General features: G+C 46.1%; 1 protein-coding gene across 7 annotated transcripts in view; it reads left to right on the forward strand.

Annotated features, from left to right (window-relative positions):
- SFI1 (SFI1 centrin binding protein) overlaps window positions 1-27231 on the forward strand; it is a 77057-nt gene that overhangs the window by 14167 nt on the left and 35659 nt on the right. For all 7 annotated transcript variants that reach the window (XM_062182741.1, XM_062182740.1, XM_062182744.1 and 4 more), the window contains exons 3-8: window positions 7150-7323; window positions 8830-8901; window positions 15406-15516; window positions 16944-17038; window positions 23312-23429; window positions 26306-26408. In XM_062182741.1, the coding sequence (XP_062038725.1) occupies window positions 7150-7323; window positions 8830-8901; window positions 15406-15516; window positions 16944-17038; window positions 23312-23429; window positions 26306-26408 (673 nt within the window). The remainder of the gene's footprint in view (window positions 1-7149; window positions 7324-8829; window positions 8902-15405; window positions 15517-16943; window positions 17039-23311; window positions 23430-26305; window positions 26409-27231) is intronic.

Genomic DNA, 27231 nt, shown 5'->3' on the forward strand with positions numbered 1-27231 from the left:
GAGCAACCGGGACTAGAACCCAGTGTGCTGGCGCTGCAGGCGGAGGATTAGCCTAGTGAGCTGCCTAGTGAGCCACAGCCATGATTTTCATATTTAAACTTAAGTGATGCAGTAACACATTCAAGCAAGGAATACTGTTTTCCAAGACCAGAATGCTAAGAGTTTCTGCTGCCCCTGCAGAAGCAACCAGACTCAAGTCAGTAGCATTTAGATTGATTGCACAAAGCCAGTTTTGTTTTAAGAAATTAAAGAATGAGCTGCAGTTGTCATAATTGTAGAGCGGTGGAGGTTGTGAGACAGGAGCAGACCCGCTGATCACCCTGCATGGAGAAAGTGATGTGGATTTCTTTTCATCTAGAGGTTCTTCCTCCATGTTTTTCCTACCTTGAAACTAGTTGGGGATCATTTGTAGGGCTTGCTACTTGTTACATTCCTGTGGCGTATTTTTATGTCCTCTATCATTTTCTTCTAATTGATAATTGGATCTTGAAACATAAGTGGATTCAAGTTTGATTTTTGAGGAAGGGGGACACAAGATTATAGAATCAAAGCAAAGAGCAGAACCAGATTCTTATATGAATGTTGGAAATAGCAGGCTTGGAATAAAATAATTAAAATAATTTGGTGTGTGCTTGCTCTATTAATAATTTGAGAGAAATATGTTAAGATTTCCTGTTGTTAATGAGGTCTTGAATTATAGGAATGTCTTGAGGCACATGATGAAGGGGCCTTCCTCCAGAAAAGATTTACATTTTCTTCTGTTAGATGTGTATCCTATACTTGCTGTCAGCTCTGGGTACCTTGTTTTCTCATTGTAAGATGTCTAACATTAAATACATACTCGTAGTTGCGTGTGTGTCCCCAGGCCTAACTTCATTGCTGGGTGTATAGAGGTCCTAGATAAAGATGGGGAGAATGAGCAGACCCTGCAGGGATGCATCTGCAAAGTATGTAGTTAAATGGAGTACCTCTCCCTGAGCATTTAGGGATGAACATTTTTAAATTGTGTATTTCTCTTCACGTCTTTTTTTTCTTGGCTTGTCATACTTTTCCCATTGATTTAAAAATATGTATGTATTTGATAGGCAGACAGAGACTCATCTGCTGGCTCATTCCCCACGTATACAGTGGCCCAGGAACCAGAGCTAGGAATTGGGAACTCGGTGTCGGTATGCTCGTCGGTAGTAGGAACCCAGTTACTGGAGTTATCACTGCTGCCTCACAGGGGCTGCACTAGCAGGAAGCTGAAGTCAAGAGCCAGGGGTTGTGCATGGGAGACCAGGAGAAGCACCTGGCTCCTGCCTTCGGATCAGCACGATGTGCCGGCCGTAGCGGCCATTGGAGGGTGAACCAACGGCAAAAAGGAAGACCTTTCTCTCTCTCTCTCTCTCTCTCTCACTATCCACTCTGCCTGTCAAAAAAAAAAAAAAAAAAAAGAGCCAGGGGTTGACCCAGGTGCTCTGTTGTGGAATGTGGGTATCCAAACTAGAATTTTAACCTCTAGCCCAAATCCTTATCCCCTATTGGCATATGTATTTTTAAAGGTTTATTTGTTTATTTGAAAGGCAGAGTTACAGAGAAGCAGAAGCAGGGGGCGGGGGGAGAGGTCTTCCATCCGCTTGTTCACTACCCAGATGGCCGCTATGGCTGGAGCTGCGCCTATCTGAAGCCAGGAGCCAGGAGTTTCTGCTGGGTCTCCCACACTGGTACAGGGGCCAAAGGACTTGGGCCATCTTCTTCTTTTTTTTTTTTTTTTAATTTTTGACAGGCAGAGTGGACAGTGAGAGAGAGACAGAGAGAAAGGTCTTCCTTTTTGCCGTTGGTTCACCCTCCAATGGCCGCCGCAGCTAGCGCGCTGCGGCCAGCGCACCGCGCTGATCCGATGGCAGGAGCCAGGTGCTTCTCCTGGTCTCCCATGGGGTGCAGGGCCCAAGGACTTGGGCCATCCTCCACTGCACTCCCTGGCCACAGCAGAGAGCTGGTTGGGCCATCTTCTACTGCTTTCCCAGGTCACAGCAGAGAGCTGGATAGGAAATGGAGCAGCCAGGACTTGAACCAGCGTCCATATGGGATGCTGGCACTACAAGTGGCGGCTTTACCCACTATGCCACAGTGCTAGCCCTTGTATGTTTTTAATTAAGCTAGGCTTCTTCCGTATTCTTCAGGAATATTTTTGAAAGATTTATTTATTTGAAAGAGTTACACAGAGAGAAGAGAAGGAGAGAGAGAGAGGTCTTCCATCCTCTGGTTCACTCCCCAGTTGGCCACTGTGGCTGCAGCTGTGCTGATCAGGAGCCAGGAGCTTCTTCCAGGTCTCCCACACAGGTTCAGGGGCCCAAGGACTTGGGCCATCTGCTGCTGCTTTCCCAGGCCATAGCGAGAGCTGGATCAGAAGTAGAGTAGCTGGAACCCTTAACTGATGCCCACATGGGATGCCAGCACTGTAGGCAGCAGCTTTACCCACTATACCATAGCACCAGCTTCCTGATGCTGTGTTTTGTTTTGTTTTGTTTTTAAAGATTTTATTTATTTATCTGAGAGGTAGAGTTATGGACAGGAAGAGACAGAAAGATCTTCCCTCCGCTGGTTCACTCCCCAGATGGCCGCAATGGCCAGAGCTGTGCCAATCTGGAGCCAGGAGCCTCTTCCCAGTCTTCCATGCAGGTGCAAGGACCCAAGCACTTGGGCCATCTTCCACCGCTTTCCAAGGCTACAGCAGAGAGCTGGATAGTAAGTAGAGCATCTAGGACTAGAACCGGCGCCCATATGGGATGCCAACGCCGTAGGCTGAGGATCAACCTACTGTGTCGTGACGCTGGCCCCAACGGTGTGTTTTTTAAAGTGGCTTCTACTTCATCTATTTTGTATTTCTTTAGTCTTTTTTCACCTCCCTGCTCTTGTTCCTTCCATAAAATGTGCCAGACATTGTGTTAGAAGCTGAGCATGTATGAATACCAAGTACACACACATGCACGCAAATAAGAGTGGTCTCTGTTAACATGAAACCACTGAATAGATTAGGGGAAGACGGACACTCCATTATATCTAAGTGTGTAAACAAATTTGTAAAATACATAGTTTCAGTTCACTATCTCACCCTTCAGGTGTAGATTCTGCTAGAATAACTCATTTCTGGGGCCATGTCGTTTATACCAGTACTAATGTCTTTAAGCTTCCAGAGCTGTAAGTAGTTCTGCTGCTGCTTGAGTCACTGCCTGGGAAAGAGGAGCCCAGAGACCTGATGAGAGGAGCTAGCCACAGGACGGGGTGACTTTGGGTTTGGGCTTCCTCACGGTCAGAACTGAGTAGTAGTTGTTGCTGGTGTAGCAGGGCTTCAGAAGAGCACTGTCCCAGCCTGCCTTCCACCAATTAGCTCTGTTTCATGGGCTTTAGGACCTTTTTATTTTTGTTTTGAAGTGAGTAAGTTGAAAGCCTTAATTTCATTTATTTATTTGAAAGTCGGAGTTACAGAATGAGGGAGAGACAGAGATATTTTATCCACTGGTTCACTGCCCAAATGACCACAACAGAAGGATCTGGGCTGATCCTAAGCCAGGAGCTTTTTTGGGTCTCCCACATGGGTGCAGGGGCCCAAATACTTGGGTTCTCTCCCATTGCTTTGCCAGACCATAGCAGAGAGCTGGCTCAGAAGTGGGGAAGGGGGAATGTGGCATAGTGGGTGAAGCCACTGACTTACAGTGCTGGCATGCCACATGGGTGCCGATTCAAGTCCTGGCTGCTCCAACTCCTGTCCAGCTCTCTGATATGACCTGGGAAAAGCAGAAGAGTCCTTGGGCCCCTGCACCCATATGGGAGACCTGGAAGACACTCCTGGCTTTGGATTGGCACAGCTCCAGCCATTGTGGCCATCTGGGGAGTGAACAAGCAGAAGGAATACCTCTCTCTCTCTCTGCCTCCTCTTCTCTGTGTAACTCTGACTTTCAAGTAAATAAATAAATCTTTAAAAAAAAAAAGTTTTTTTTTTTTTTTTTAAGGCATAATTAGAGATCTTCCATCCACTGGTTCATTCCTCAAATGGGCGCCATGGCCAGGGTTGGGCTAGGCTGAAGCCAGGAGCTTCCTCCAGGTCTCCCTGTGTGGGTTCAGGGGCCTAAGGACTTGGGCCATCCTCTGCTGCTTTCCCAGGCCACAGCAGGGAGCTGGATCGGAAGTGGAGCAGCCAGGATACAAACCAGTGCCCATATGATATGCTGGCAGTGGTGACTGCTTAACCTGCTGTGCCACAACTCGAGCCCTGGGTTCTGTATTTTAAAATTTACCTACTTACTAAAACTTATTGGTAATCCCCAAATCACTTCTCTCTGTGTTTTCAGCCATTTGAGGACACGTGCAAAGCAGAAAAACTTTGAATTATTGAGTGCATATGTTCTTAGCTGAGGTCAACAAAAAAGTAAAAAAAGTGCTGGGCAGTGCTGCTGTGCTGTGGGTTAAAGCACTGCTTGTGATGTCAGAGCCGGTTTGAGTCCAAGCTGCTCTGCTACTAGTCCAGCTCCCTGTTCGCGCACCTGGACAGCAGCAGAAGATGGCTCAATTTGGGCCCTGCCATGCACTCGCTGGGAGACTCAGTTAGAGCTCCTGGCTCTTGGCTTCAGCCTGACCCAGCCTTGGCCATTGTGGCCATTTGGGATGTGAACTAGTGGATAGGAGATCTCTCTCTCTCTCTTTCTCTCTGCCTTTCAAATAAATGAATCTTTAAAAAAAAAATAAAAAATAAAAAAAAGATGAAAATGATGCTCTTCCTTGTTTGAGCAGTCACACTGTATATAACCCAGGGTCCTTTTCGCAGTCTGTTTAGTGCCTTGTTTGTCACATTTTGAGCATTTTGTTGATGATTTTCCTGTTTAAAATGGTCCCCAAGCATATTGTTGCAGTGCTGGGTGGCAGCCTTCAGCACAGGACCACTATGATGTAGCTTATGGAGAGGATGTGTGCATTGCAGAAGCTGCTTCCAGGCAGGAGTGACCATGCTGTTGGCCATGAATTCAACATCAAATGAGTTACTATATATTAAGTAAAGTGTGTCAGCAGAAGTTCATAAAATCCAGGCTGATGAACTGACGAGAATGTTCTTGCAGGCTTGCAGGAGGCTTACTCTGTATTTACCCTAGAAGCAGTGGTTTGGTATTTGAGGAAATAACTACTATACAAAGCTTGAGAATTGCTATTTTTTCCCCTCTGTCCCATTTGAGAATAAGTTGTGGCTGATTGCCCCATAGCGTTATTTGTAGAAAAAGAGAGAGAAGGAAAACTTCCCATTTGATTACTTTCCTTTCTGGCCTTGGATTCGGTTTGAGGTCACACATTGCATTTGTCTTGGAGGTCTCCTTCAGTTTGGAACTCTTTGTCGGTCTTTACCTCTTTTTGAACAGTTCAGACTACTTACCTTTAAAGAATGTTTCTCAGATTGGGTTTCCTCAGTGTTTTTCTATATTTGAGTTTCCTCAGTCTTTGTGATTAGACTCAAGTCGGGCGTTTTTGGCAGAAATAACCACAGAAGTGATCCTCTGTCCTTCCTGGTGTGTGATATCCAGAGACACATCACGTGGGTTGCTCTCATTACCGTTGATGTTAACTTTATTCACCTGGCGTTTCCATTTCTCCACTCCATAATGAATAAGTATTTTGTGGGTAGATGCTTTTTGAGACTATGTTAATGTCCTGTTCTGCATCAGACTAGCACTGACTTGGTTTTGCATCCATTGATGATTCTTTCCGATTCAGTTATTAATGTGATGGTTCTTAAATGATGACTTTATAATCCTTTCCAAATTTATTGGCATTCTGCACAGCACAACTTTCCCCCTGCATTTATTTACATATATCAGTATGGATTGTGTATTTTTATTTTATTCATTGGGGTTTAATCTGTTGCTACTCCGTTGTTCCAGATTTAGTCATTATTATAAGCAGATTCCTGTGTCTCCCTTTTTTTAAATTACCAACCCTACAGGGGCTGTTTGCAAAGCTGGCATCCTGTGTTGGTGCCGGTTTGTGTCACAGCTGCTCCACTTCCAATCCAGCTCCCTGCTAATGGTCTGGGAAAAGCAGCAGAAGATGGCCCAAGGGTTTGGCTCCTGCCACCCAAGTGGGAGACCTGGATGAAGTTTCTGGTTTTGTCCTGGCCATTGCGGCTATCTGGGGAGTGTACTACAAGATTCTGTCTCTGCTTTTTCCTCCCTGCTCACCTTATTTATTTATTTATTTATTTTAAGATTTGTTTGTTTATGGGAAAGAGATCTTCCATCTGCTGGTCAATTCCCTAAATGACCATAATGACTGGGCCTGCGCCAGGCCGAAGCCAGGAGCCAGGACCTCCATCTGGGTCTCCCATGTGGGTGGCAGGGGACCAGACACTTGGGCCATCTTCCGCTGCTTTTCTCAGGTGCATCGACAGGGAGCTGGATCAGAATCAGAGCATCCGGAGCATATTAGCACTCATATGCATTGCTGACATCACAGATGGCAACATAACTTGCTGTACCACAACACCAGCTCCGCTTTTCCCTTCCTTGATTGTAAAAGACAATCTCTCTTTTTTTTCTTTCTTTTTTTTTTTTTTTGACAGGCAGAGTGGATAGTGAGAAAGACAATCTCTTAATGTTTCTGAGATGCTGTGAAAAGCCAGCAACTTATTAGTGTTTAGTGAAGATGTGTGATTTCATATTGATAACAAAGCTACATTATCTGAAAATCTTTCATATATATATGAAATATATATATGATTTACAAATAATATGTACAGAAATATATATATTCAGCTTACATATGTGTGTATATATGTATATATGTGTGTGTATATATATATATATATATATATATATATATGAAGCTGTTTCCAGTTTATGAATGAGTTCCCTTAAAATTGCATGGGAAAAAAGAATGCGTTGGGCCATGACTCCAGGGTGCCCTCCAGCTCTGTGGTTCCTGCCTGGAGCAGACCTAGCAGTACCCACCTCCAGTGGCTGGCAGCTCTTTCTGTCAAGAGATTGGGCTGCTTATTGTCCTTGAAGCATGGTTAGGTTCAGTCTCAGTGAGCTTGTTTGTTTAATCTTGCTTGTATGTTAAGAGGTATTTGCATCACATGCACAGATCTTTTTATTCTCTTTCCTCTTATTCCCCTAATTTAAGGTCTTTCAGGGATGGTGCAGTTAAGAAACCTTATTCTCCAAAGATACTGTCCAACAAGAAGTCTTCTGCCTGCTCTGGGATCCGGAGGGAGTTTCCTGTTACCAGTCATCCAGTGCAGTATCATACTTCCCGGACTGGGACTCGACAGGGCCGGTTAAGAGAATTGCGCATCAGGTGAGCTTATGAGTGGGCTGCCTGCTGGCATGGACTTTTCTCTGTTCATTTTCCTTGGTTAAAATGAGGGAATGATTCTTATTTCATTTTTTTAAAGATTTATATAATTATTTGAAAGGCAGAGTTACAGAAGAGAGAGAGAGAGAGGTGTGACATCCTCTGGTTCACTCCCCAAGTGGCCGACATGGCTGGAGTTGCACTGATCTGAAGCCAGGAGCCTGGAGCTTCTTCCAGGTCTCCCACATGTATGCAGGGACCCCAGGGACTTTGGCCATCTTCTACTGATTTCCCAGGCCATAGCAGAGAGCTGGATCAGAAGTGGAGCAGCTGGGACTCAAACCAGCACCCATAAGGGATGCCAGCACTGCAGGCAGCGGCTTTACTTGATATGCTGCAGCACTGGCCCTGATTCTTATTTTCTTACACCAGTTAATTGAAAAACTTGATATTTAGAACCTGCATACATAAAACCTGTAATTGAATGATTTCTTTCATGTTCTCCAGTGTGCCCCACCTTATGCAAGTTATAAAGATTCCTCCAGAAAAAGTTGAAACATGGGCCAAGAAAAATGATCATTGGTCAGTTATGTTAAAGGTCCATTTATTCATTCAACAAAAATTTGTCAGGTGCCAGCTCTCCAAGATATTACGTTAAGCGCTGAGCATAAAGATACGGCATGATAAATGCTATGAGAGGAGAAGGATGTGGTACAGAGGCATACATGGCAAGATCAGCCCCATTATAGAAACAGCAGTGACCTTCTGGAGGAAGTGGAGGTTAGAGTGGGTCCTGAGGATAACATAAAATCAGACAAAGGGCAGGCGGAAGAATGTCCCAGACCCAGGCCAGAGATCAGCTGCATAAGACAGTTAGATTTCCTAGTGTGTGTTCCAAGCACTGTGCTAGCTACTGCAGATACTGTGAGCCTGTTCTTGGGCTCATAGTGCAGATGAAATGACAGACACCCTGCAGGTCCATGACTGTGATGTTGTATCATTTGTCACACAACAGGTGTGACCAGAGTGCTGGGAGGTCACAGCTGCTCCCCCTGGTTTGAAGGGGAAGGTTTGGGATGAGTGGGTATTTATTATGCATTTAGGATAATGTGAATGAAGAATTGTCACGTTGTTCCTTTATCTTAACTTTCAAATCTTTATCTTTTCATTGACTACACATACACACACACACACATGCACACAAACACATACACACACACAAAAGAGAGGGAGAGACAAAGGCCCAGGGTAGACCAAGCCAAAGCTGGGAACTGGGAACTCAGTTCAAGTTTCCCATGTGGGTGGCAGGGACCCGACCACTTGAGCCATCACCTGCTGCCTTCCAGAGCTGTCTTAGCAGGAAGCTGGAATTGGAATAGAGCCAGGACTTGAAACCAGGCACTCCTATATAGCATGTGGGCATATTAAGTGGTTCACAAATATTTGCCCTGTTTATAAACCAGTAGCCAAATGGAGTTTTGAAATGTATATATTCTTTCTTTATTTCAGATGTGTGTCCAGAAAGTTCTTATATTTGTGGATTCGAATGACTTTTGGAAGAGTATCTCCCTCTAAAGCCAGGTAATATTAGCTCAAAACAACAGATTTCTATTGAATTTGTTTTAGTTTTTTTTCCTTTTATTGACACATACATTATACATCCATATTTACCAGAAAAGATGTGATGTTTCAATACATGTGTATATTGTGTTATGATCACATTAGAATAGTTAGCATATCTATCACCTCTAGTGTTTATCATTTCTTTATGGTGAGAATATTAAAACTCCTCTCCTAGCTATTTTGAAATATACAACACATTATTGTTAACTGTAGTCACCCTTCTGAGCAGTGAGATAACAGAACTTCTTCCCCTGTCCTGCTGCAACATTTTTTTTTAAGATTTATTTATTTGTCTGAGAGGCAGAGTTACAAACAGGGAGAGAGAGAGACTGAGAGAGCTCTTCCATTCTCTGGTTCTCCCCCAAATGGTTGTTGTGGCTGGAGCTGGGCCAATTGGAAGCCAGGGACCAGGAGCTTCCCCCAGGACTCCCACGCAGTTGCAGGGGCCCAAGGACTTGGGCCATCTTCTACTGCTTTCCCAGGCCATAGCAGGGAGCTGGATTGGAAGAAGAGCAGCCAGGACACAAGCCAGCACCCATATGGGATGATGGCACTGCAGGCAGAGGCTTAGCCTACTCTGCCACAGCGCCAGCCCCTGTGGAACATTGAAGCTGTTGAGTAACCTCTCCCCTGGCCCACTTCCCTTCCTCTGGTAACCATTGTACCAGTTTAAACTTCTACAAGAGCAACTCTTTAAGAGCCTGCAAACGAGTGAGATGATGTATTTGTGTTTCTCTGCCTGGTTTATCTTGCCTCATGTAATGTTCTCTAGGTTCGTCTGTGTTGTTAGCAATACTTTCAACTTTGTTAACGGCTGAATACTATTCCCTTACGTTCATATAGCATGTTTTCTTTATCCACTCATCTGCTGATGGACACTTAGGTTTATCCCATACCTTAGCTGTTGTGAAGAGTGCTATAATACACATGGGAGCGCAGGTACCTCTTTCACAGACAGCATCCCAATGTTTTGCTTTCCTTAGGATATGTACTGCATCATAAGGCAGCTCTACTTTTAAATTTTTTGAAAAGCAATGTCTTTTAAAAAAAAAAAAGATTTTATTTATTTATTTAAGAGGTAGAATTACAGACAGTGAGAGGGAGAGACAGAGAGAAAGGTCTTCCTTCCGTTGGTTCACTCTCCAAAAGGCCACAGTGGCCAGAGCTGTGCTGCTCTGAAGCCAGGAGCAGGTGCTTCTTCCCGCTCTCCCATGTGGGAGCAGGGGCCCAAGCACTTGGGCCATCTTCTACTGCTTTTTCAGGTCATAGCAGAGAGCTAGATTGGAAGAGGAGCAGCCGGGACTCGAACTGGCACCCATATGGGATGCTGGCGCCGCAGGCAGAGGATTAACCTACTGCGCCATGGCGCTGGCCCCTTGAAAAGCAATTTCATATGAATAGTTTTGGCATCTGTGTGAAATGTACCTATTCCTTCAAAAATACAAATGCAGGGGCTGGCATTGTGGTGTAGCCAGTAAAGCTGCAGCCTGCGATGCTGGCATCCCATGTGGGGCCCCTGCTAATGGTCTAGGAAAGGTGGTGGAGGATGGCCCACGTGTTTGTGCCCCTGCTACTCAAGTGGAAGACCAGGAAGAAGCTCCTGACCTTGACCTGGCCCAGCCCTGGCTGTTGTGGCCACTGGGTGTGAACTAGTGGATGTAAGATCTCTCTCTTTCTCTTGTTCTCTCTCCCTCTTTCTCTCTGTAACTCTGACTTTCAAATAAATAAGTAAAATCTTTAGAAACAAACAATAATACAAATGCAGAGTCTGGCATTGCGACATAGCTGGTAAAGCTGCCTTCTGTGACATCGGCGTCCCATATGGGTGCCAGTTCATGTCCTGGCTGCCTCACTTTTTTTTTTTTTTTTTTTTAAGATTTATTTATTTATTTGAAAGGCAGTTACACAGAGGCAGACGCTTAGAGAGAGAGTGATCTTTAATCCACTGGTTCACTCCCCAGATGACAGCAACTGTTGGAGCTGCACCGATCTGAAGCTAGAGGCCAGGAGCTTCCTCCGGGTCTCCCACTTGGGTGCCAGTACCCAAGGACCTGGGCCATCCTCTGCTGCTTTCCCAGGCCATAGCAGAGAGCTGGATCAGAAGTGGAGCAACCAGGACTCAAATTGGTGCCCACATGGGATGCCGGCACTGCAGGCAGTGGCCCTACCTACCACACCATAACACCGGCCCCTGGCTGCCCCTCTTCTGATCTGTCTCCCTGCTAATGGCCTGGCAGAAACTGTGGAGGATGGCCCAAGTGTTTGGGCCTCTGCTACCTACATGGGAGACCTGGAAGAAGCTTCTGGCTTTTTGGCCTGGCCCAGCCCTGGCCATTGCAGCCATCTCAGTAGTGAACCAGCAGATGAAAGCAGAGAGCTGGCCTGGAAGAGGGGCAACCGGGACAGAATCCGGTGCCCCGACCAGGACTAGAACCCGGTGTGCCGGCACCGCAGGTGGAGGATTAGCCTATTGAGCTGTGGCGCTGGCTTTCCATTCACTTTTTCACTACCCAAATGCTTACAACAGCTGGGACTGGGCCAGGTGGTAGCCAGGAGCCCAGAACTCAGTGTGATTCTCTCATGTGGATGGCAGGGACTCAGGTATTTGGGCTGTCATCTGCTGTCTCTCAGGATGTGCGTCATAGGAAGCTGGTGTTCGAAGACTCAAACCCAGGCACTCCAAAATGAGGTGTGGGCATCTTAACTGCTGTGCCAAATGCTTGCGCCAAGGTACTCATTGATAGGGGGACTACGCCTTACTTAAGACTGAAGAGAAGATCTGAACAAAATTCTTGGCTAGTTTAGGAGGTAGATGAAACAGTCTTACCCAATTATAGCGTTTAATTCAGAAATATTTCTTCCTCATTTTTAAGAAGATTTATTTATTTGGTTGTTTGTTTGAAAGAGTTACACATGGAGGGGAAGAGAGGTTCTATCGACTGGTTCATTCCCTCCAGATGACTGCAACAGCTGGGGCTGGGCCAGGCTGAGTCAGGAGCCAGGAGCCAGGAGCTTCATCTGGGTTTCCCACGTGGGTAGAAGGGGACCAAGCACTTGGGCCATCTTCTACTGCTTTCCCCAGGCCATTAGCAAGGAGCTGAATTGGAAGTGGAGCAACCAGGACACACACTAGCACCCATATGGTGTGCTTGTGTTACAGGCTGTGGTTTTAGCTGTACACCACTACACTGTCCCCTTCTTCCTTATCCTTAGCTAATGGCCTTGCTTCCTCTTTTCTCAAGAAAACAGAAGCAGTGGAAGATACCTCCACATGGTCCCTCCACCACATCTATCTGCTGCCAGCATCTGTAGCCATCACCTGCTTAACAGGAGGGAAACTGCTATCCATGCCTTCATCTGAGGCGCTGTCCTTGACCTGTGCTTAACGGTCTGCCCATGCCTACCGAGACCATCGCTGTATCAACATTTTTTTTATTTTCTGTGTTGTCAGTTTTCCCCTTTTCACTAGATCATTTCCTTCATATAAATGGAAGTCTCCATCCAAAAAAATAAAATCTCTGCCCCCACTGCTTTCTGCAGCCTGGCACTCCATCTTTTTGTTCTCCGTTCTGTCAAATCCCTGGCCGTACTCAGTGCCTCCAGCATCACTTCTTGTCTGTCTTAAATCCACTCCATGGGGCTGCTGCTTTTTTTTCTTTTTTGAAATTTATCTATTTATTCTAAAGTCAGAGTCAGAGAGAGAGAAAGAGAATGAGAGATAGAGAAATAGCCCTTCCATCTGCTGGGCCAAGCCAGAGCCAGGAGCCAGGAGCTTCTTTTGGATCTCCCACATGGGTATAGGGGCTCAAGCACTTGCCCCATCCTCCGCTGGTTTCTCAGGTGCATTAATAGGGAGCTGGGGGGCCGGCACTGTGGCCCAGCGGGTTTTTTTTTAAAGCCCTGGCCTACAGCGCTGGCATCCCATATGGGCGCAGGTTCGAGTCCCGGCTGCTCCACTTTTGATCTAGCTCTCTGCTATGGCCTGGGAAAACAGTAGTTACGATGACCCAAATCCTTGGGCTCCTGCACCCACGTGGGAGACTGGAAGGAAGCTCCTGGCTCCTGGGTTCGGATCAGCTCAATTCTGGCTGTTGCGGCCATTTGGGGAGTGAATCGGTGGATGGAAGACCTCTTCCTCCCTCCCTCCCTCCCTCCCTCCCTCCCTCTCTCTCTCTCTCTCTCTCTCTCTCTGGCTCTACCTCTTTCTGTAACAATGTCTTTAAAATAAATAAATCTTTAAAAAAAAATAGGGAGCTGAATTGGAAGCGGAGAAGCTGGGACTCGAACCAATGCAAATATGGGATGCTGCTTTTCAGGCAGCAGCTTTACCTGCTATGCCACTCCGTGGCCCCTCCATGATACTTTTGATACCACCGTTCCACCCTTACAGTTTTTGTTCAGAGTACCAAGTTTGCTAAAAGCAGCGATGAATTCCTAAACTTCTCCTTTCTTGACTACCAGACAGCCTTACACAATCCATCATTTGTTTCCACCAGAAGCCCTTCTCCCAGCTTCTAGGATACCGTGCCCTCACAGTTTTCTCCTACCTTTTTGACTGCTCCTTCTAACTCTGCTTTGTCAGTTCCTCCTCATCTAAATGCCCCAACACCCAGCCCTGTAACTGCTTCTGACTTACTTACCTCACTCATGGTCGTGGTGATATCAAATCCCACGGTGATTTCCAGATGTACTCACATACACCCAGTCCACACCCCTGTCTTGAGCTCCAAGAATCCTGCACACATGACAGCTGGGTATCACAGCTCAATATGTCCCAAATGGAGATTTTTTTTAAAAATAATTTTTAAAAATTTATTTGAAAGAGTTACAGAGAGAGGTAGAGGTCTTCCATCCACTGGTTTACTTCACAAATGGCCATAACGGCCAGAGCTGAGCTGATCCAAAGCCAGGAGCCAGGAGCTTCTTCCAGGTCTCCCACATGGGTGCAGGGGCCCAAGGACTTGGGCCATCCTCTGCCTGGTTTCCTGGGCGCATTAACAGGGAGCTGGATTGGAAGTGGGCAGCTGGGACTTGATCTGGTGCCCATATGGGATACAGGCCTGGGCTTTAACCCCCTGAGCCACAGTGCTGGCTCCCAAACAGAAATCTTGATCTTCCCCACAAGCCTCCCCACTGTCTTCCTGTACTCATTGGAAACTCCTATTCTTCCAGAGACTCAAGTCAAACAAAATCTGGGAGTCAGAATTACAGAGAGGCATCGTCCATCTGCTGGGTCACTCCCCAGATGGCCACAGCAGCTGGAGCTGGGCCAATCTGAAGCCATGAGCTTCTTCTGGGTCTCCCACATGGGTGCAGGGGGTCAAGGTCTCAGGCCATCTTCTACTGCTTTCCCAGGCCATAGTAAAGAGCTGGTTGGGAAATGGAGCAGCTGGGACTTGAACTGACACCCATATGGGATGCTGGCACTGTAGGCAGCGGCTTTACCTGCTACCCACAGCACCGGCCCCACGTGTATCTTTATAAGCCAGTTTTTGCAAACTGAGTGGGTGAGCAGGAGGGACATGTTAGTAATCTGTACAATTATGAAAAGATATTCAGAGAGGCCAGTGTTGTGTCCTGGTAAAGCCGCTGGCTGTAACACTGGCATCCCATGTGGGCGCTGATTTGTGTCCTAGCTGTTCAACTTTCGATCCAGCTCCCTGCTGATGGTCTTCCTCCTTGTCTAGCCACATGGGTGGGTGTAGGGCCCATGCACTTGGGCCGTCTTCCACTGCTTTCCCAGGTGCATTAGCAGGGAGCCAGATCCAAAGTGGAGTAGCCAGGACTCAAACCGGCACCCCTATGGGATGTTGGTCCTGCAAGTGGCAGCTTTGCCCATTATGCCACAGTGCCGGTCCTGGGACCCAAGTACTTGAGCCATCACCTGCTGTCTCCCAGGATGTGCATTAGCAGGAATCTGGACTGGAAGCAGAGCTGGCACTTGACCTAGGCTGTCTAATATGGGATGTGGGTGTTCCAAGCAACATCCTAACTGCTGAGCCAAATGCTTGCACTACATATGTCTATTTTTTATTATTATTTTGGCGTTTCTATGAGGTAGCAGTGGCAATATAAAGCTGTGATTGGGAGCAGCATTGTGGTGTAGTGGGTAAAACCATCGCATGTAGTGCCAGCATCCCATTTGGGCACCAATTCAAGTCCTGGCTGCTCTTCTTCCAGTCTAGCTCCCTGCTATAGGCTGGGAAAGCAGTGGAAGATGGCCCAGGTCCTTGGGGCCCCGCACCCAAGTGGGAGACCCTGAAGAAGCTCCTGACTCCTGGCTTTGGATTGGCCAAGATCTGGCCATTGTAGCCATTTGGGGAGCGCACCAATGGATGGAAGGCCTCTCTTTCTCTCTGCCTCTGCCTGTCAAGTAAATCTTTAACAACGACACTGTGATTTGGGAATAGATGTCAGCTGGAACACTCTGTCCAGCTCTCTGGTTCTTCTTCATTGCCCTAGGTTTTACTGTAGGCAGCGAACATTACGGAAGGTCTTTGAAGCATGGAAAGAAGAGTGGTGGGTCTCTCATCAGGAGTGGAAGCTCTGTGTCCGAGCTGACTGTCACTACAGGTCAGTGTGCATCACTTTGCTTTAATTTTACACAGTATCAAATACACAGTATACTATTACCAAAAATAACTGTTGACATGTTTCTGGTCAGAAGGACCAAAGTATAGGGTTGCTTTTTTGTTTTTCTTTAAATCTTTTTAAAGTAAGGTAAAAATCCTAAATTAAACCCAAGTAGGAATTCACACGCAGACTCCATACACTCCTCTGCACTCCCCAGCTAATTCAAATAATCACTATGTGTGTATTGTATCATGCCAATTATTTGATGGGACATTTCTTATTGTTTCTCACTTCCAAATAATTTCTAATTCTGAGAGTATTTTGCTTTTTAAGATAGTAATATGTTTTAATTTATATTGATAAAGTGAGAAAGTATTCCATATGCCTAGTCACTATAGAGCACCAAGAATATAGAAAAGGAAAATGCTTTCTCTTTGATATTCTCTTTTCCATGGATATATGGATAAAAAAAATGGGGAATTATACAGAATACACATTTTATACCTTTTTTGGAAAGAAAATATATTTTTTAAAGATTTATTTATTTATTTGAAAGTCAGAGTTACACAGAGAAGCAGAGGCAGAGAGAGAGAGAGAGAGAGAGAGATCTTCCATCCACTGTCATTCCCCAGATGGCCGCAACAGCCAGAGCTGTGCTGATCCAAAGCCAGGAGCCAGGAGCTTCTTCTGGGTTTCCCATGTGGGTTCAGGGGCCCAAGGACTTGGGCCATCTTCTACTGCTTTCCCAGGCCATAGCAGAGAGCTGGATTGGAAGTGGAGCAGCTGGGACCCAAACCGGCACCCATATGGGATGCAGGCACTGCAGGCGGCAGCTTTACTCACTACGTAATAGTGCCAGCCCCCCCCAAAGAATATATTTTATACATTGTGTCTTTAAAATGGTATTCACTCTCATTTTAGTCACACTTTTAGGTTCTTTGGGGGCAGGAATTCTGATTTGTGAATATTTAAGGTATTAATATTGAATAATTCTAGTAAGCTGAAAAGAAGCCTGAGGAACTGGAGTAGTAAAAGTATGGAATGATGAAGGTCTTAAAGTGTATGGTATGTGAATCGAAAAGGAAGAAGTGTCATTGGTTGTGTTTTGGTGGAGAGGAGGGCGAACGTTTTGCATGGTGCGCAGGTTGATTAAGATAACGACTATTTTTCCAAGCATCGTGGCCTTGTGAATGCGGGAAGTGAAGGTCTTCTTGGAGAAATCAGGCCTTCTCTTCCCCCATGACAGCTCCAGGGGGTGGCCAATGACTGCTCCAAGGACAGTAGGCTTCCCTGTGATTCCAGGACGTGCAGTTGGAACTTAAATGCAGTAGAGTTTTTTGTGTCAGGAGGTTCTGTGTTATTTTCTTCTACACAGAGAGCAGACTGTGCTGAATGAGGAGCGGTCATTAGCTTTTCTGATTCCTCAGGTACTACTTGTACAACCTGATGTTCCAGAACTGGAAGACCTATGTGCACCAGCAGCAGGAGATGAGGAACAAGTACATCAGAGCAGAGGATCATGGTAAGAAAAGGAAGTCCAAAAGATCATGTCCATGTTTACTCTTGCTCAAAAGATAAGCAAATTGTGTCCCAGAGAGAAGACTATTTGAGAGGCTGAGAGAGAGAGAGAGAAAGAGAGAGAGAGATGTACAGATGGAACTGCTGTCCGCTGGTTCACTCCCCAAATGTCCAGAGCGGCTGGGGTTGGGCCAGGTCAAAGTCAGTGCCCAGGAATTTAATCCAGGACTCCCAGACGGGTGGCAGGAGTCCAAGTACTTCAGCTGTCATCTGCTGCCTCCTATGCGTTAGCAGGAGGCAGAGGAGCCAAGACTCCAACATGGGAGGCCAGTGCCCCAAGCAGTTACCCTGCTGTGGCACAACCTGCAGGAAGGGAAGATTTGTGTGACTCCTGTTTGTGGTTTTCAGAATACGTGTTCCCTGAATGGGGACTCTTGTGGGATCAGATTCCTGTGGCTCTCCCACACGCTGTGGTTTTGGTGCTAAAAGCTCATTTGGCCCTAATTTGTGTGAACTGGCCTGTCCTGGCCTGCTGGCGCAGTGTGCTGCCTGTGTCTCCCATGCACCAGGGGCTGCCCTCTGTCTTGCTGCCATGTGTCAGGTTGCAGGGAGACTGGAGCAGAGCTACAGTGCTCATTTCTTTCTTTTTGAGGATTTATTTATTTATTTATTTTGAATTAGAGTTCTTCCACCTGCTGGTTTACTCCCGAAATGGGACCAGGCCAGGCTGAAGTTAGGAGCCAGCTTCTTCCTGGTCTCCCACATTTGGGCCATCTTCCATACTTGGGCCATCTTCCACAGCTTTCTCAGGGTATAGCAGAGAGCTGGGGACTTGAACTGGTGCCCATGTGGGATGCCAGCACTGCAGGCGGTGGCTTCATCTGCTACGCCACAGCGCCGGCCTCCAGTTCTTTATTCTTGCCAATCTCTCTTTGTTTTCAAGTTCATTGATTTCTGCTTTTTTTTTTTTTTTTGACAGGCAGAGTTAGACAGTGAGGGAGAGAGAGAGAAAAGTCTTCCTTCCATTGGTTCACCCCCCCAAAATGGCCGCTACGGCCAGTGTGCTGCACCAATCCGAAGCCAGGAGCCAGGTGCTTCCTCCTGGTCTCCCATGCAGGTGCAGGGCCCAAGCACTTAGGCCATCCTTCACTGCCTTCCAGGGCCATAGCAGAGAGCTGGACTGGAAGAGGAGCAACAGGGACAGAATCTGGCACCCCAACCGGGACTAGAGCCTCTGGTGCTGGCGCTGCAGGCGGAGGATTAGCCTAGTGAGCCACTGCGCTGGCCTTCTGCTCCTTTTTTAAAAATGATCTTTCTTCTTCAAGCTTTGGTCTTAATTTGATCTTTTCCTAGTTTTTTAATGTATAAACTAAGGCTGCTGATTTGAGATCTTTGTGGTTTTTTTTTAAGATTTATTTTTATTTATTTGAAAGTCAGTTACACAGAGAGAGAAGGAGAGGCAGAGAGAGAGAGAGAGAGAGGTCTTTCATCCGCTGGTTCACTCCCCAGTTGACCACAACAGCTGGAGCTGCACAGATCCAAAGCCAGGAGCCAGGAGCTTCTTCTGTGTCTCCCACGTGGGTGCAGGGCCCCAAGCACTTGGACCATCTTCTACTGCTTTCCCAGGCCACAGCAGAGAGCTGGATTGAAGTGGAGTGGCTGGCACTAGAACTGGTGCCCATAGGGGATGCTGGCACTGCAGGTGGCAGCTTTACCTGCTATGCCACAGTGCTGGCCCCGGGTTTTGTTTTCTATAGCATTTACTGCTATAAAGTTCCCTTTGGGGCTGGTGATGTGACATAATGGTTAAAGCTGCTGCCTGCAACACCAGCATCCCACATGGGTGTTGGTTGGAGTCCCAGTTGCTCCAATTCTGATCCAGCTCCCTGTTAATGCTATTAAGAAAGCAGCAGCAGACGACCCAAGTGCTTGGGCCCCTGCACCCACGTATTAGACTTGAGTGAAGCTCCTGGCCGTTGACTTTGGCTGTTGGCTTTGGCCGGCCCAGCTCTGGCCAGTTGGGAAGTTAATCAGTGAGTAGAAGACATCTCTGTCTCTCCTCTCTCTGTGTAACTCTGCCTTCCAAATAAATAAAATACATCTTTTTAAAACAATAAAGTTCCCTTAAACACACCTTTAACCACATCATATACATTTTAATGTTAGATTTCTGTTTTCAATGAGTAATGAGTAAAAAATGTTTTATAGTTCCGCTTGAGCCTTCTTCTTTGCCCCATAAATTATTTAGAAGTATACTTAGTTTCCTAATATTTTGGGACTTTCTGGTATCTTTCTGTTGAGGATTTCGTTATGACTTAGTATCATTTCATTTCTTCCAGATTTTTTTTTTTTTTTTAATTTTTGACAGGCAGAGTGGACAGTAGAGGGAGACAGAGAGAAAGGTCTTCCTTTTTGCCGTTTCACCCTCCAATGGCCACCGCGGTAGGCGTGCTGCGGCCGGCGCACCGCACTGTTCCGATGGCAGGAGCCAGGTGTTTATCTTGGTCTCCCATGGGGTGCAGGGCCCAAGCACTTGGGCCATCCTCCACTGCACTCCCTGGCCACAGCAGAGAGCTGGCCTGGAAGAGGGGCAACCGGGACAGGATCGGTGCCCCGACCGGGACTAGAACCCGGTGTGCCGGCGCCGCAAGGCGGAGGATTAGCCTACTGAGCCGCGGCGCTGGCCTCTTCCAGATTTTTTTTAAAAAAGATTTGTTTATTTATTTGAAAGAGTTACAGCAAGAGAGCAAGAGAAACAGAGGTCTTCCAACTGCTCGTTCACTCCCCAAATAGCCTCAACAGCTGGGACTGAACCAGGCCAAAGCCAGGAGCTGGGAGCTTCTTCCAGTTCCCCAACTTGGTGGCAGGGGCCCAAACACCTGGGCCATCCTCTGCTGCCTTTCCTAGGCCATTTGCAGCTGGATGAGAAGTAGAGTAGCAGGGATACAGACCGGCACTGGTGTCACAGGTGGTGGCTTAACCCACTGCACCACAGTGCCAGCCCCAAGCTGTTATTTTCTGAGCACTAATTTGCACGAACAATCTACAGTGATTCTGATGCACAAGATAGTCTGAGAACCCTGCCTCTCTAAAGTTCTAAGTATTTGCAGACTTTTCATATAACAGTGTAAGGTTGAGTGGATACTCCCTGTGATCTGTGGACAAGGCCTGAAATAACCATCATATGTCACAAATAACTCTTTATTTAAAACATCAAAGGGATTTTTCCTGGGGCTGATGTTGTGGTACAAGGAGTTAAGCCACTGCCTATGATGCTGGCGTCCCATAATGAGTGCTAGTTTGTATCCCAGCCAGTCCACTTCCAATCCAGCTCCCTGCTAATAGCCTGGAAAAGCAGTGGTATTTGGGTACCTGCCACCCAGGTGGGAGACCCAGATGGAGTTTCTGTGCTCCTGGGTTCAGCAGGACCCTGCCCTGTCCTTTGCAGCCATTTGGGGAGTGAACCTGTTAGATGGATGATTTCTCTGTCTGTAACTCTGCCCTTCAAATAGAATAAATAAATCTTTAAAATAAGAACAGTTCATGTTCATTGGAGACACTCTTCATAGATAATTTCACTTGGCCTTTCAGACATACCTCTGAGGGTGGCATCTTTTCCACAGATGAGGAGCTTGTGTGAGATGACTTTGCTACAAAGTGGAAGGGTCGGTATTGAAACCTGGCTTGTCTCTCTCAGCAGCCCACACTCTAAGCCACAGCACTGTACTGTGCTCCTGAACCTTGGTGGGCTGATTTCTGAGGTGCGGGGTGGGCTTAGGAGCTACATGTTACATTCTCCTGCACATTTTGGTTTGTCTTGTCAGTATTTATAAGGTATGGTGAGCTGTATTGCTATTGAGCACGTTTTGGAGAATGTCCTAAAAAACTTTTTTGTTTGTTTGTTTGTTTGTTTTTGACAGGCAGAGTAGATAGAGAGAGAGAGACAGAGAGAAAGGTCTTCCTTTTTGCCGTTGGTTCACCCTCCAATGGCCGCTGCAGCCGGCGCATCTCACTGATGTGAAGCCAGGAGCCAGGTGCTTCTCCTGGTCTCCCATGCGGGTGCAGGGCCCAAGGACTTGGGCCATCCTCCACTGCCTTCCTGGGCCATAGCAGAGAGCTGGCCTGGAAGAGGGGCAACCGGGATAGAATCCGGCGCCCCAACCGGGACTAGAACCCGGTGTGCTGGCACCGCAAGGCGGAGGATTAGCCTGTTAAGCCATGGTGCCGGCCCTAAAAAACTTTTTTATAATTTTATTTTTCCCTTTGTATTCTGAAAAGAAATTGACTTTATCAGTGATAACTTTAAAACAATTTATTTTATTTATTTGAATGAATTATGGAGAGAAAGAGAGAAGTCTTCCATCCTCTGGTTCATTCCCCAAATGACCACAATGGCCGGAGTTGAGCTGATCTGAAGCCAGGAGTCAGGAGCTTCCTCCAGGTCTCCCATGTGGGTGCAGGGATCCAAGGATTTGGGCCATCCTCCACTGCTTTCCCAGGTACATTATCAGGGAGCTGGATCTGAAGTGGAGCAGCTAGGACTTGAACTGGCACTTATATGGGATGCTGGCTTTAACCCACTGCACCACAGCACTGGCCTCAGTCAGTGGTAACTCTTCTTTCCTTTTCTTTTCTTTTTTTTTTTTTAATTTTATTCATTTATTTGAGAGGTAGAGTTACAGACAGTGAGAGGGAGATACAGAGAGAAAGGTCTTCCTTCCGTTGGTTTACTCCCCAAATGGCTGCAGTGGCCGGAGCTGCACAGATCCAAAGTCAGGAACCAGGTGCTTCTTCCTGGTCTCCCATGTGGGTGCAAGGGCCCAAACACTCGGACCATCTTCTACTGCTTTCCCAGGCCACAGCAGAGAGCTGGATCAGAAGAGGAGAAGTCGGGACTAGAATCGGTGCCCATATGGGATGCTGGTGCTGCAGTCCAGGGCTTTAATCCACTGTGCCACAGCACTGGCCCCAAGTGGTAACTTTCATAATGAAAATGGAATTTACCATAGAAGGACACTTATCAGCTTTCGTACCTCCCACATCTAGTAAATTGTTTTTCTTTTATGATCATTACTGATCCTCTTTATTATTTCCCAATTAGACTCATTTCTTACATTTTGCTTTTTCTACTTTAGTTATTGTTAGAAAATGCAAGTTTTCTAACATAATTTCTCCTTATTTAGCTTCATATTATGGAGATTATTAAGTGTTTACAAAATTACGAGAATCAGGAACCTCCACATACCTATAACCCAGTTTCAACAATTATCAGCTCATGGGACTGGCATTGTGTTGCTGGGGATTAGGCCATTGCTTGTGACACTAGCATCTCGTATTGGGGTGCAGGTTCAAGGCCCAGTTGCTTCTCTTGTGATCCAGCTCCCAAATGCTTGGGTTGCTGCCACCCATGGGGAAACTGGGATGGGATTCCTGACTCTTGCCTTTGGCCTGGCCCAGACCTGGCTGTTGTGGCCATTTAGGGAGTGAACCAGCAGAAATGAAGCTCTCTGTCTCTGACACTCTGCCTTTCAAATAAATAAATAAGTAAATCTTTTCTTAAAAAAAATTTGGGTCCAGCACTGTGGCGTAGCGAGTAAAGCCGCCACCTGTGGTGCCGACATCCATATGGTCGCCAGTTCGAGTCCCAGTGCTCCACTTCCAATCCCGCTCTCTGCCAAGACCTGGGAAAGTGGTGGAAGATGGCCAAAGTTTTTGGGCCCCTGTGTCCACGTGGGAGACCCAGAAGAAGCTCTTGGCTTTGGATCAGCCCAGCTCTGGCCGTTGCAGCCATCCAGGAAGTGAGCCAGCAAGTGAAAGACCTCTCTCTCTCTCTCTCTCTCTCTCTCTCTCCCTCTGCCTTTCAAATAAATAAATAAAAATCTTAAAAAAAATGCAATCACCAGTTCATGCCAGTATTATTACATCTGTATCCCTAAAAAACTTCTCTGTTGCCTGTTGATGTATAGAATTTAATCTGTAACTGTTGGAGAATATATCTATAAAGAAATAGGAACATGTAAAGGAAGGACTCCCTGGACAGTTCAGTACATTGATCTTTCTTTAAATGCTGTCAGTGTCGTCATGTAGTCTTCACTTGTACTTGGATCTGCATTAATTTTGTAGCACTTAACAACTTTTCCAGCAGGGGGCACACGAAGGCTAGAGAGATTCAGGGATTCAAAGAAAGGATGAATACAGAGACCCTTGAGCTTTTGTCATAACCCAGGGTAGCACATCTCCTCTTACCCTTTAAAATAAATGCCTTTGGTGTGTCTAGATGCAAAGCAAAAGATGCGACAGGCCTGGAAGTCCTGGTTGATCTACGTGGTTTTTCGGCAGACCAAGCTTGAGATGCAGAGCACGGCTGCGGAGTTCAGGCAGCAGAGTATTTTACGGTGAGTGCACTTGATTGCCCCTCAGAGCAGCAGCCGTCATCCCTCACCAGCTGCTATGTGGGGAGCAGCATAAAACCCATGTTAGGGGCCAGGGTTGTGGCATAGCAGGTTGAATTGGCATCCCATATGAGTGCAGGTTCAAGTCCTGCTGTTCCACTTTCGATCCACCTCCCTGCTTATGCGGTTGGGAAGGCAGCAGAAAATGGCCTAAGTACTTTGGCCCCTGTCACCCATGCAGGGGACCCAGACTTTTAACTTCCATCCCCCAGCCACAGCTGTTGTGGCCATTTGGGGAGTGGACCAGCAGATGGAAGATGTGTCTGTTTGTCTCTTTCTCAGTCTCTGTCTCTTTCTCCACGCTCGTGTGTGTGTAATTCTACCTTCAGATAAATACATCTTTTTTTTTAGGATGTATTTATTTATCTGAAAGACAAAGTTACACAGAGAGAGAAGGAGAGGCAGAGAGAAAGAGGTCTTTCATCTGCTGGTTCACTCCACAATTGATTGCAATGGCCAGAGCTTCGCTGATCCAAAGCCAGAAGGCAGGAGCTTCTTCTGTGTCTCCCACATGGGTGCAGGGGCCCAAGGACTTGGGCCACCTTCTGCTGCTTTCCCAGACCATAGCAGAGAGCTGGATTGGAAACGGAGCAGCCGGGACTCGGACCAGCGCCAATATGGGATGCCGGCACTGCAGGCGATGGCTTTACTCACTATGTCACAGCACTGGCCTGATAAATACATCTTTTTAAAAATTTTCTTAAAAGCTTATCCTAAAACAGCTCTTCAAACATAATGCATAATATTAATTGATAATCTGTTCCACTATTATGTTTTACATAATCATATTCAAGGCTAATTGAGTATTTGCAATGTTCTAAATCCTGCATTAAGTTTGTGTGTATGTTAACTTTTTAATGTAAAATATATTATTTAATCTTTGCCATATACTGTTATTGCACATTTTACAATGTACAGAAAAGTTGAGTAGCTTGATTGAGCTCACACAAATTGTAATTGGCAAAACTAGGAATCACCTACCTGCACCCTTAACTGCTGTGCTACACTACATCTCATTAGCATTTAGAAGCTTTGGAGGAACATGAATTAATCTGCTTTCAATAACAGGGAACTGCTGTATGTGGAACTGATACCCCTGTGTGCTTCTCCAGTGGTACTGGGATGTCCTGAATGGTGGTGTATTAAATGCACAGTTCTTGCTGGAAAGAGCTGGGCTTTTAAAACGGTTAAGAGCAGAGGCTTTGCTACTGTACCAGCTTGGTTTTGAATCTGTGTTCCTACACGTGCTATTGGGTCATTTCACCATCTGGGAAATAAATAGACAAACTAAGTATATTTCACAGTTGTCATGGGGAATAAACATGGTAACACCTGCAGGGTATTTAGCAGTGTACAGAACATCAGTGGATGTAAAAAAGACATTTAAATAAAAATAAGATTATTTAAAATTTATTCAGTGATATTTTTATAATTAAACATTTAATTTACTGAAAAGGCAGAAGCATAAACATAAAGAGATAGAGATCTTCCATCCACTGGTTCACTCCTCAAATGCCTGCAACAGCCAAGGCTGGGCCAGACCCAAACCAAACACCTAGAATTCAGTCTGAGTCTCCCATGTTAGCCACAGGGACCCTAATACTTGTTGTGTCACTTGCTGCCTCTCAAGGTGTGCATTTACAGGGACCTGAAATTGGAAGTGGAGCTGGAATTCAAACCCAGGCACTCTGCGTGCCCCTTAGCAAGTATTTTTAAATACTTAATTGGTATGCAGTTCTGCTTGAGTCTGTGGTGGATGTTTTTGTATAATGAATTCATTTACTCAATGTATGTTTGTTGAGGCCTTAAAATGTTCTGGTACTATGTTGGTGCTGGGATTATTATTTTTAAATACTTAAAAATAATACTGCAAGACAGCTGGAGATTTTTGGAGTGATTTTGGTAAACAGGGTGTAAGTTAGGAAAAGAGAGTAGGTTCAGAAGAGAGAGGTCTCTGTGGGTAGAGTGAGCAGGCAAGTAGAGCTTCTGGAAAGCAGAACCTGCAGACTGGTTTTCTCATGGCTGTTGTCCTACGGCAGATTGGAAAAGAACTGGAAAAGAAACCAAGACTGAAGCCAAAACTTGTCCCGGACAGTTGGAAGGGAAGGAATCCAGCGAGGCAGGAAATCCATGGTTGCTTCTTACATAGATTATTCTGCAGAATCTGATCTTTAAATGTTGACAATAATTGTTTTTCACATTTTTGTTTATTTATTTTGTTTATTTGACAGAGAGAGACAGACAGACAGAATTTCCACTGGGTGGTTTACTCCCCACATGCCTGTAATAGCTGAGACTGGGCCAGGCCAAACCCAGTGGCTGGAAACTCATCTGGGTCTAACACAAGTCTTGAGCACTCATTCATTGCTGCTTCCCAGGGTCTGCATAAGCAGGAACCTAGAATCAGTATCAGAGCGGGGACTCCAAACTAGGCACTTTGTATGGGATGCAGGCATCCCAAGTGGTATCTTAACTGCTAGGCCAAATGCCTGCTCCAGTAATTAATTTTAAAAGAAATAGACCAAACAGAATATGTCTGTAGTGATTAGGCTGATCTGACCTTAGGAACCATCAATTTCCAACCCTTAGTTGGTAGCTCCAGAATTGTGTGTGTGTGTGTGTGTGTGTGTGTGAGAGAGAGAGAGAGAGAGAGAGAGAGAGAGAAACAAACCAGCAGTTTCTCTAGCAGATACTAACCTAGAGATGTCACCATGAGGGAGAAGGACCAGAGCTGAGGATCTGAGGCCCATCCCTCACTCCCTTCTCTTGTCTGAATGGCCTTTTTTCTGGCTGGCCCCATCTTTGGTTTGCTCTTTCAGGGTGTGTTGGAGAGAGTGGAGGCGGCGACTAGGACAGGCCTGCCTGAGCCGTGCCCTCCATGCGTCAGCTGTGAAGCACAGGGCCCTGAGCCTCCAGCTGCAGGTAATTCCAGTGGACTTGGGTTTGGGTGCTGTCTGTCCATGTGTCAAGCTCCGCACCTACAGACTGGGCTCAGACTCCCCAGAGGAAGCTTTGCTGGGCCAAGGGTGCTGACATGGGCAGAAGCAATGTGGAAGGCTGTGCTCTTTCTCAGACAAGACCGCTACTGATGCCATGACAGGTCCATCCTGGATGTGATTACCAGTAGTTGCCAGGGTACGTTTGCTAGCTGTGGCCTTGGGCAGAGTTTATGAATGTTACAAGCGTGTTGAACAAACGGCATTGTGCTCTTATTTCCTCTTTACTGTTTAGCTACAGCAAACGAGAAAACTGTGAGAACAGGAAATAAACAAATACTGAAAAGAAAACCTGGATTCTTTTTTCTTATAATTTTGCTTATCTTAGAGGTTACTTTTAGGGAAGCCACTAGTTTTTGGTTAGTTATGAAAGCCTAAGGCCTGTACCCAAACTATGGTGTGGTGAAACTTTCTTAGGGTCTTTGATATACTCCGAGTTTCTGTCACTTTCTGTGTCTGTTTTGTAATTACAGGATTGCCAAGTCAGTTATAGAAAACAGAATAAGAAAGGGGGGTGGAGGAGGAAGCCCAAGTTACTAAATGTAGGAAGAGTGTCTTTTTTTTCTTTATCCCCTCACCAGGAATATGTTTTTGAACTGACGACATATTGCAAAGTCTTTGGAAGCAGATGCAGATCACATGCAGATGGCACACACAGCTGTCTAGATCCGAGATGACAAGCTCTGGCCCATCCACCACATTTGGCCTGCTGCTTGTTTTTGTAAATAGTTTTATTGGGACACTGATCC

This window comes from Lepus europaeus, chromosome 23 (assembly GCF_033115175.1).
Source record: "Lepus europaeus isolate LE1 chromosome 23, mLepTim1.pri, whole genome shotgun sequence".
Lineage (NCBI taxonomy): Eukaryota > Metazoa > Chordata > Mammalia > Lagomorpha > Leporidae > Lepus > Lepus europaeus.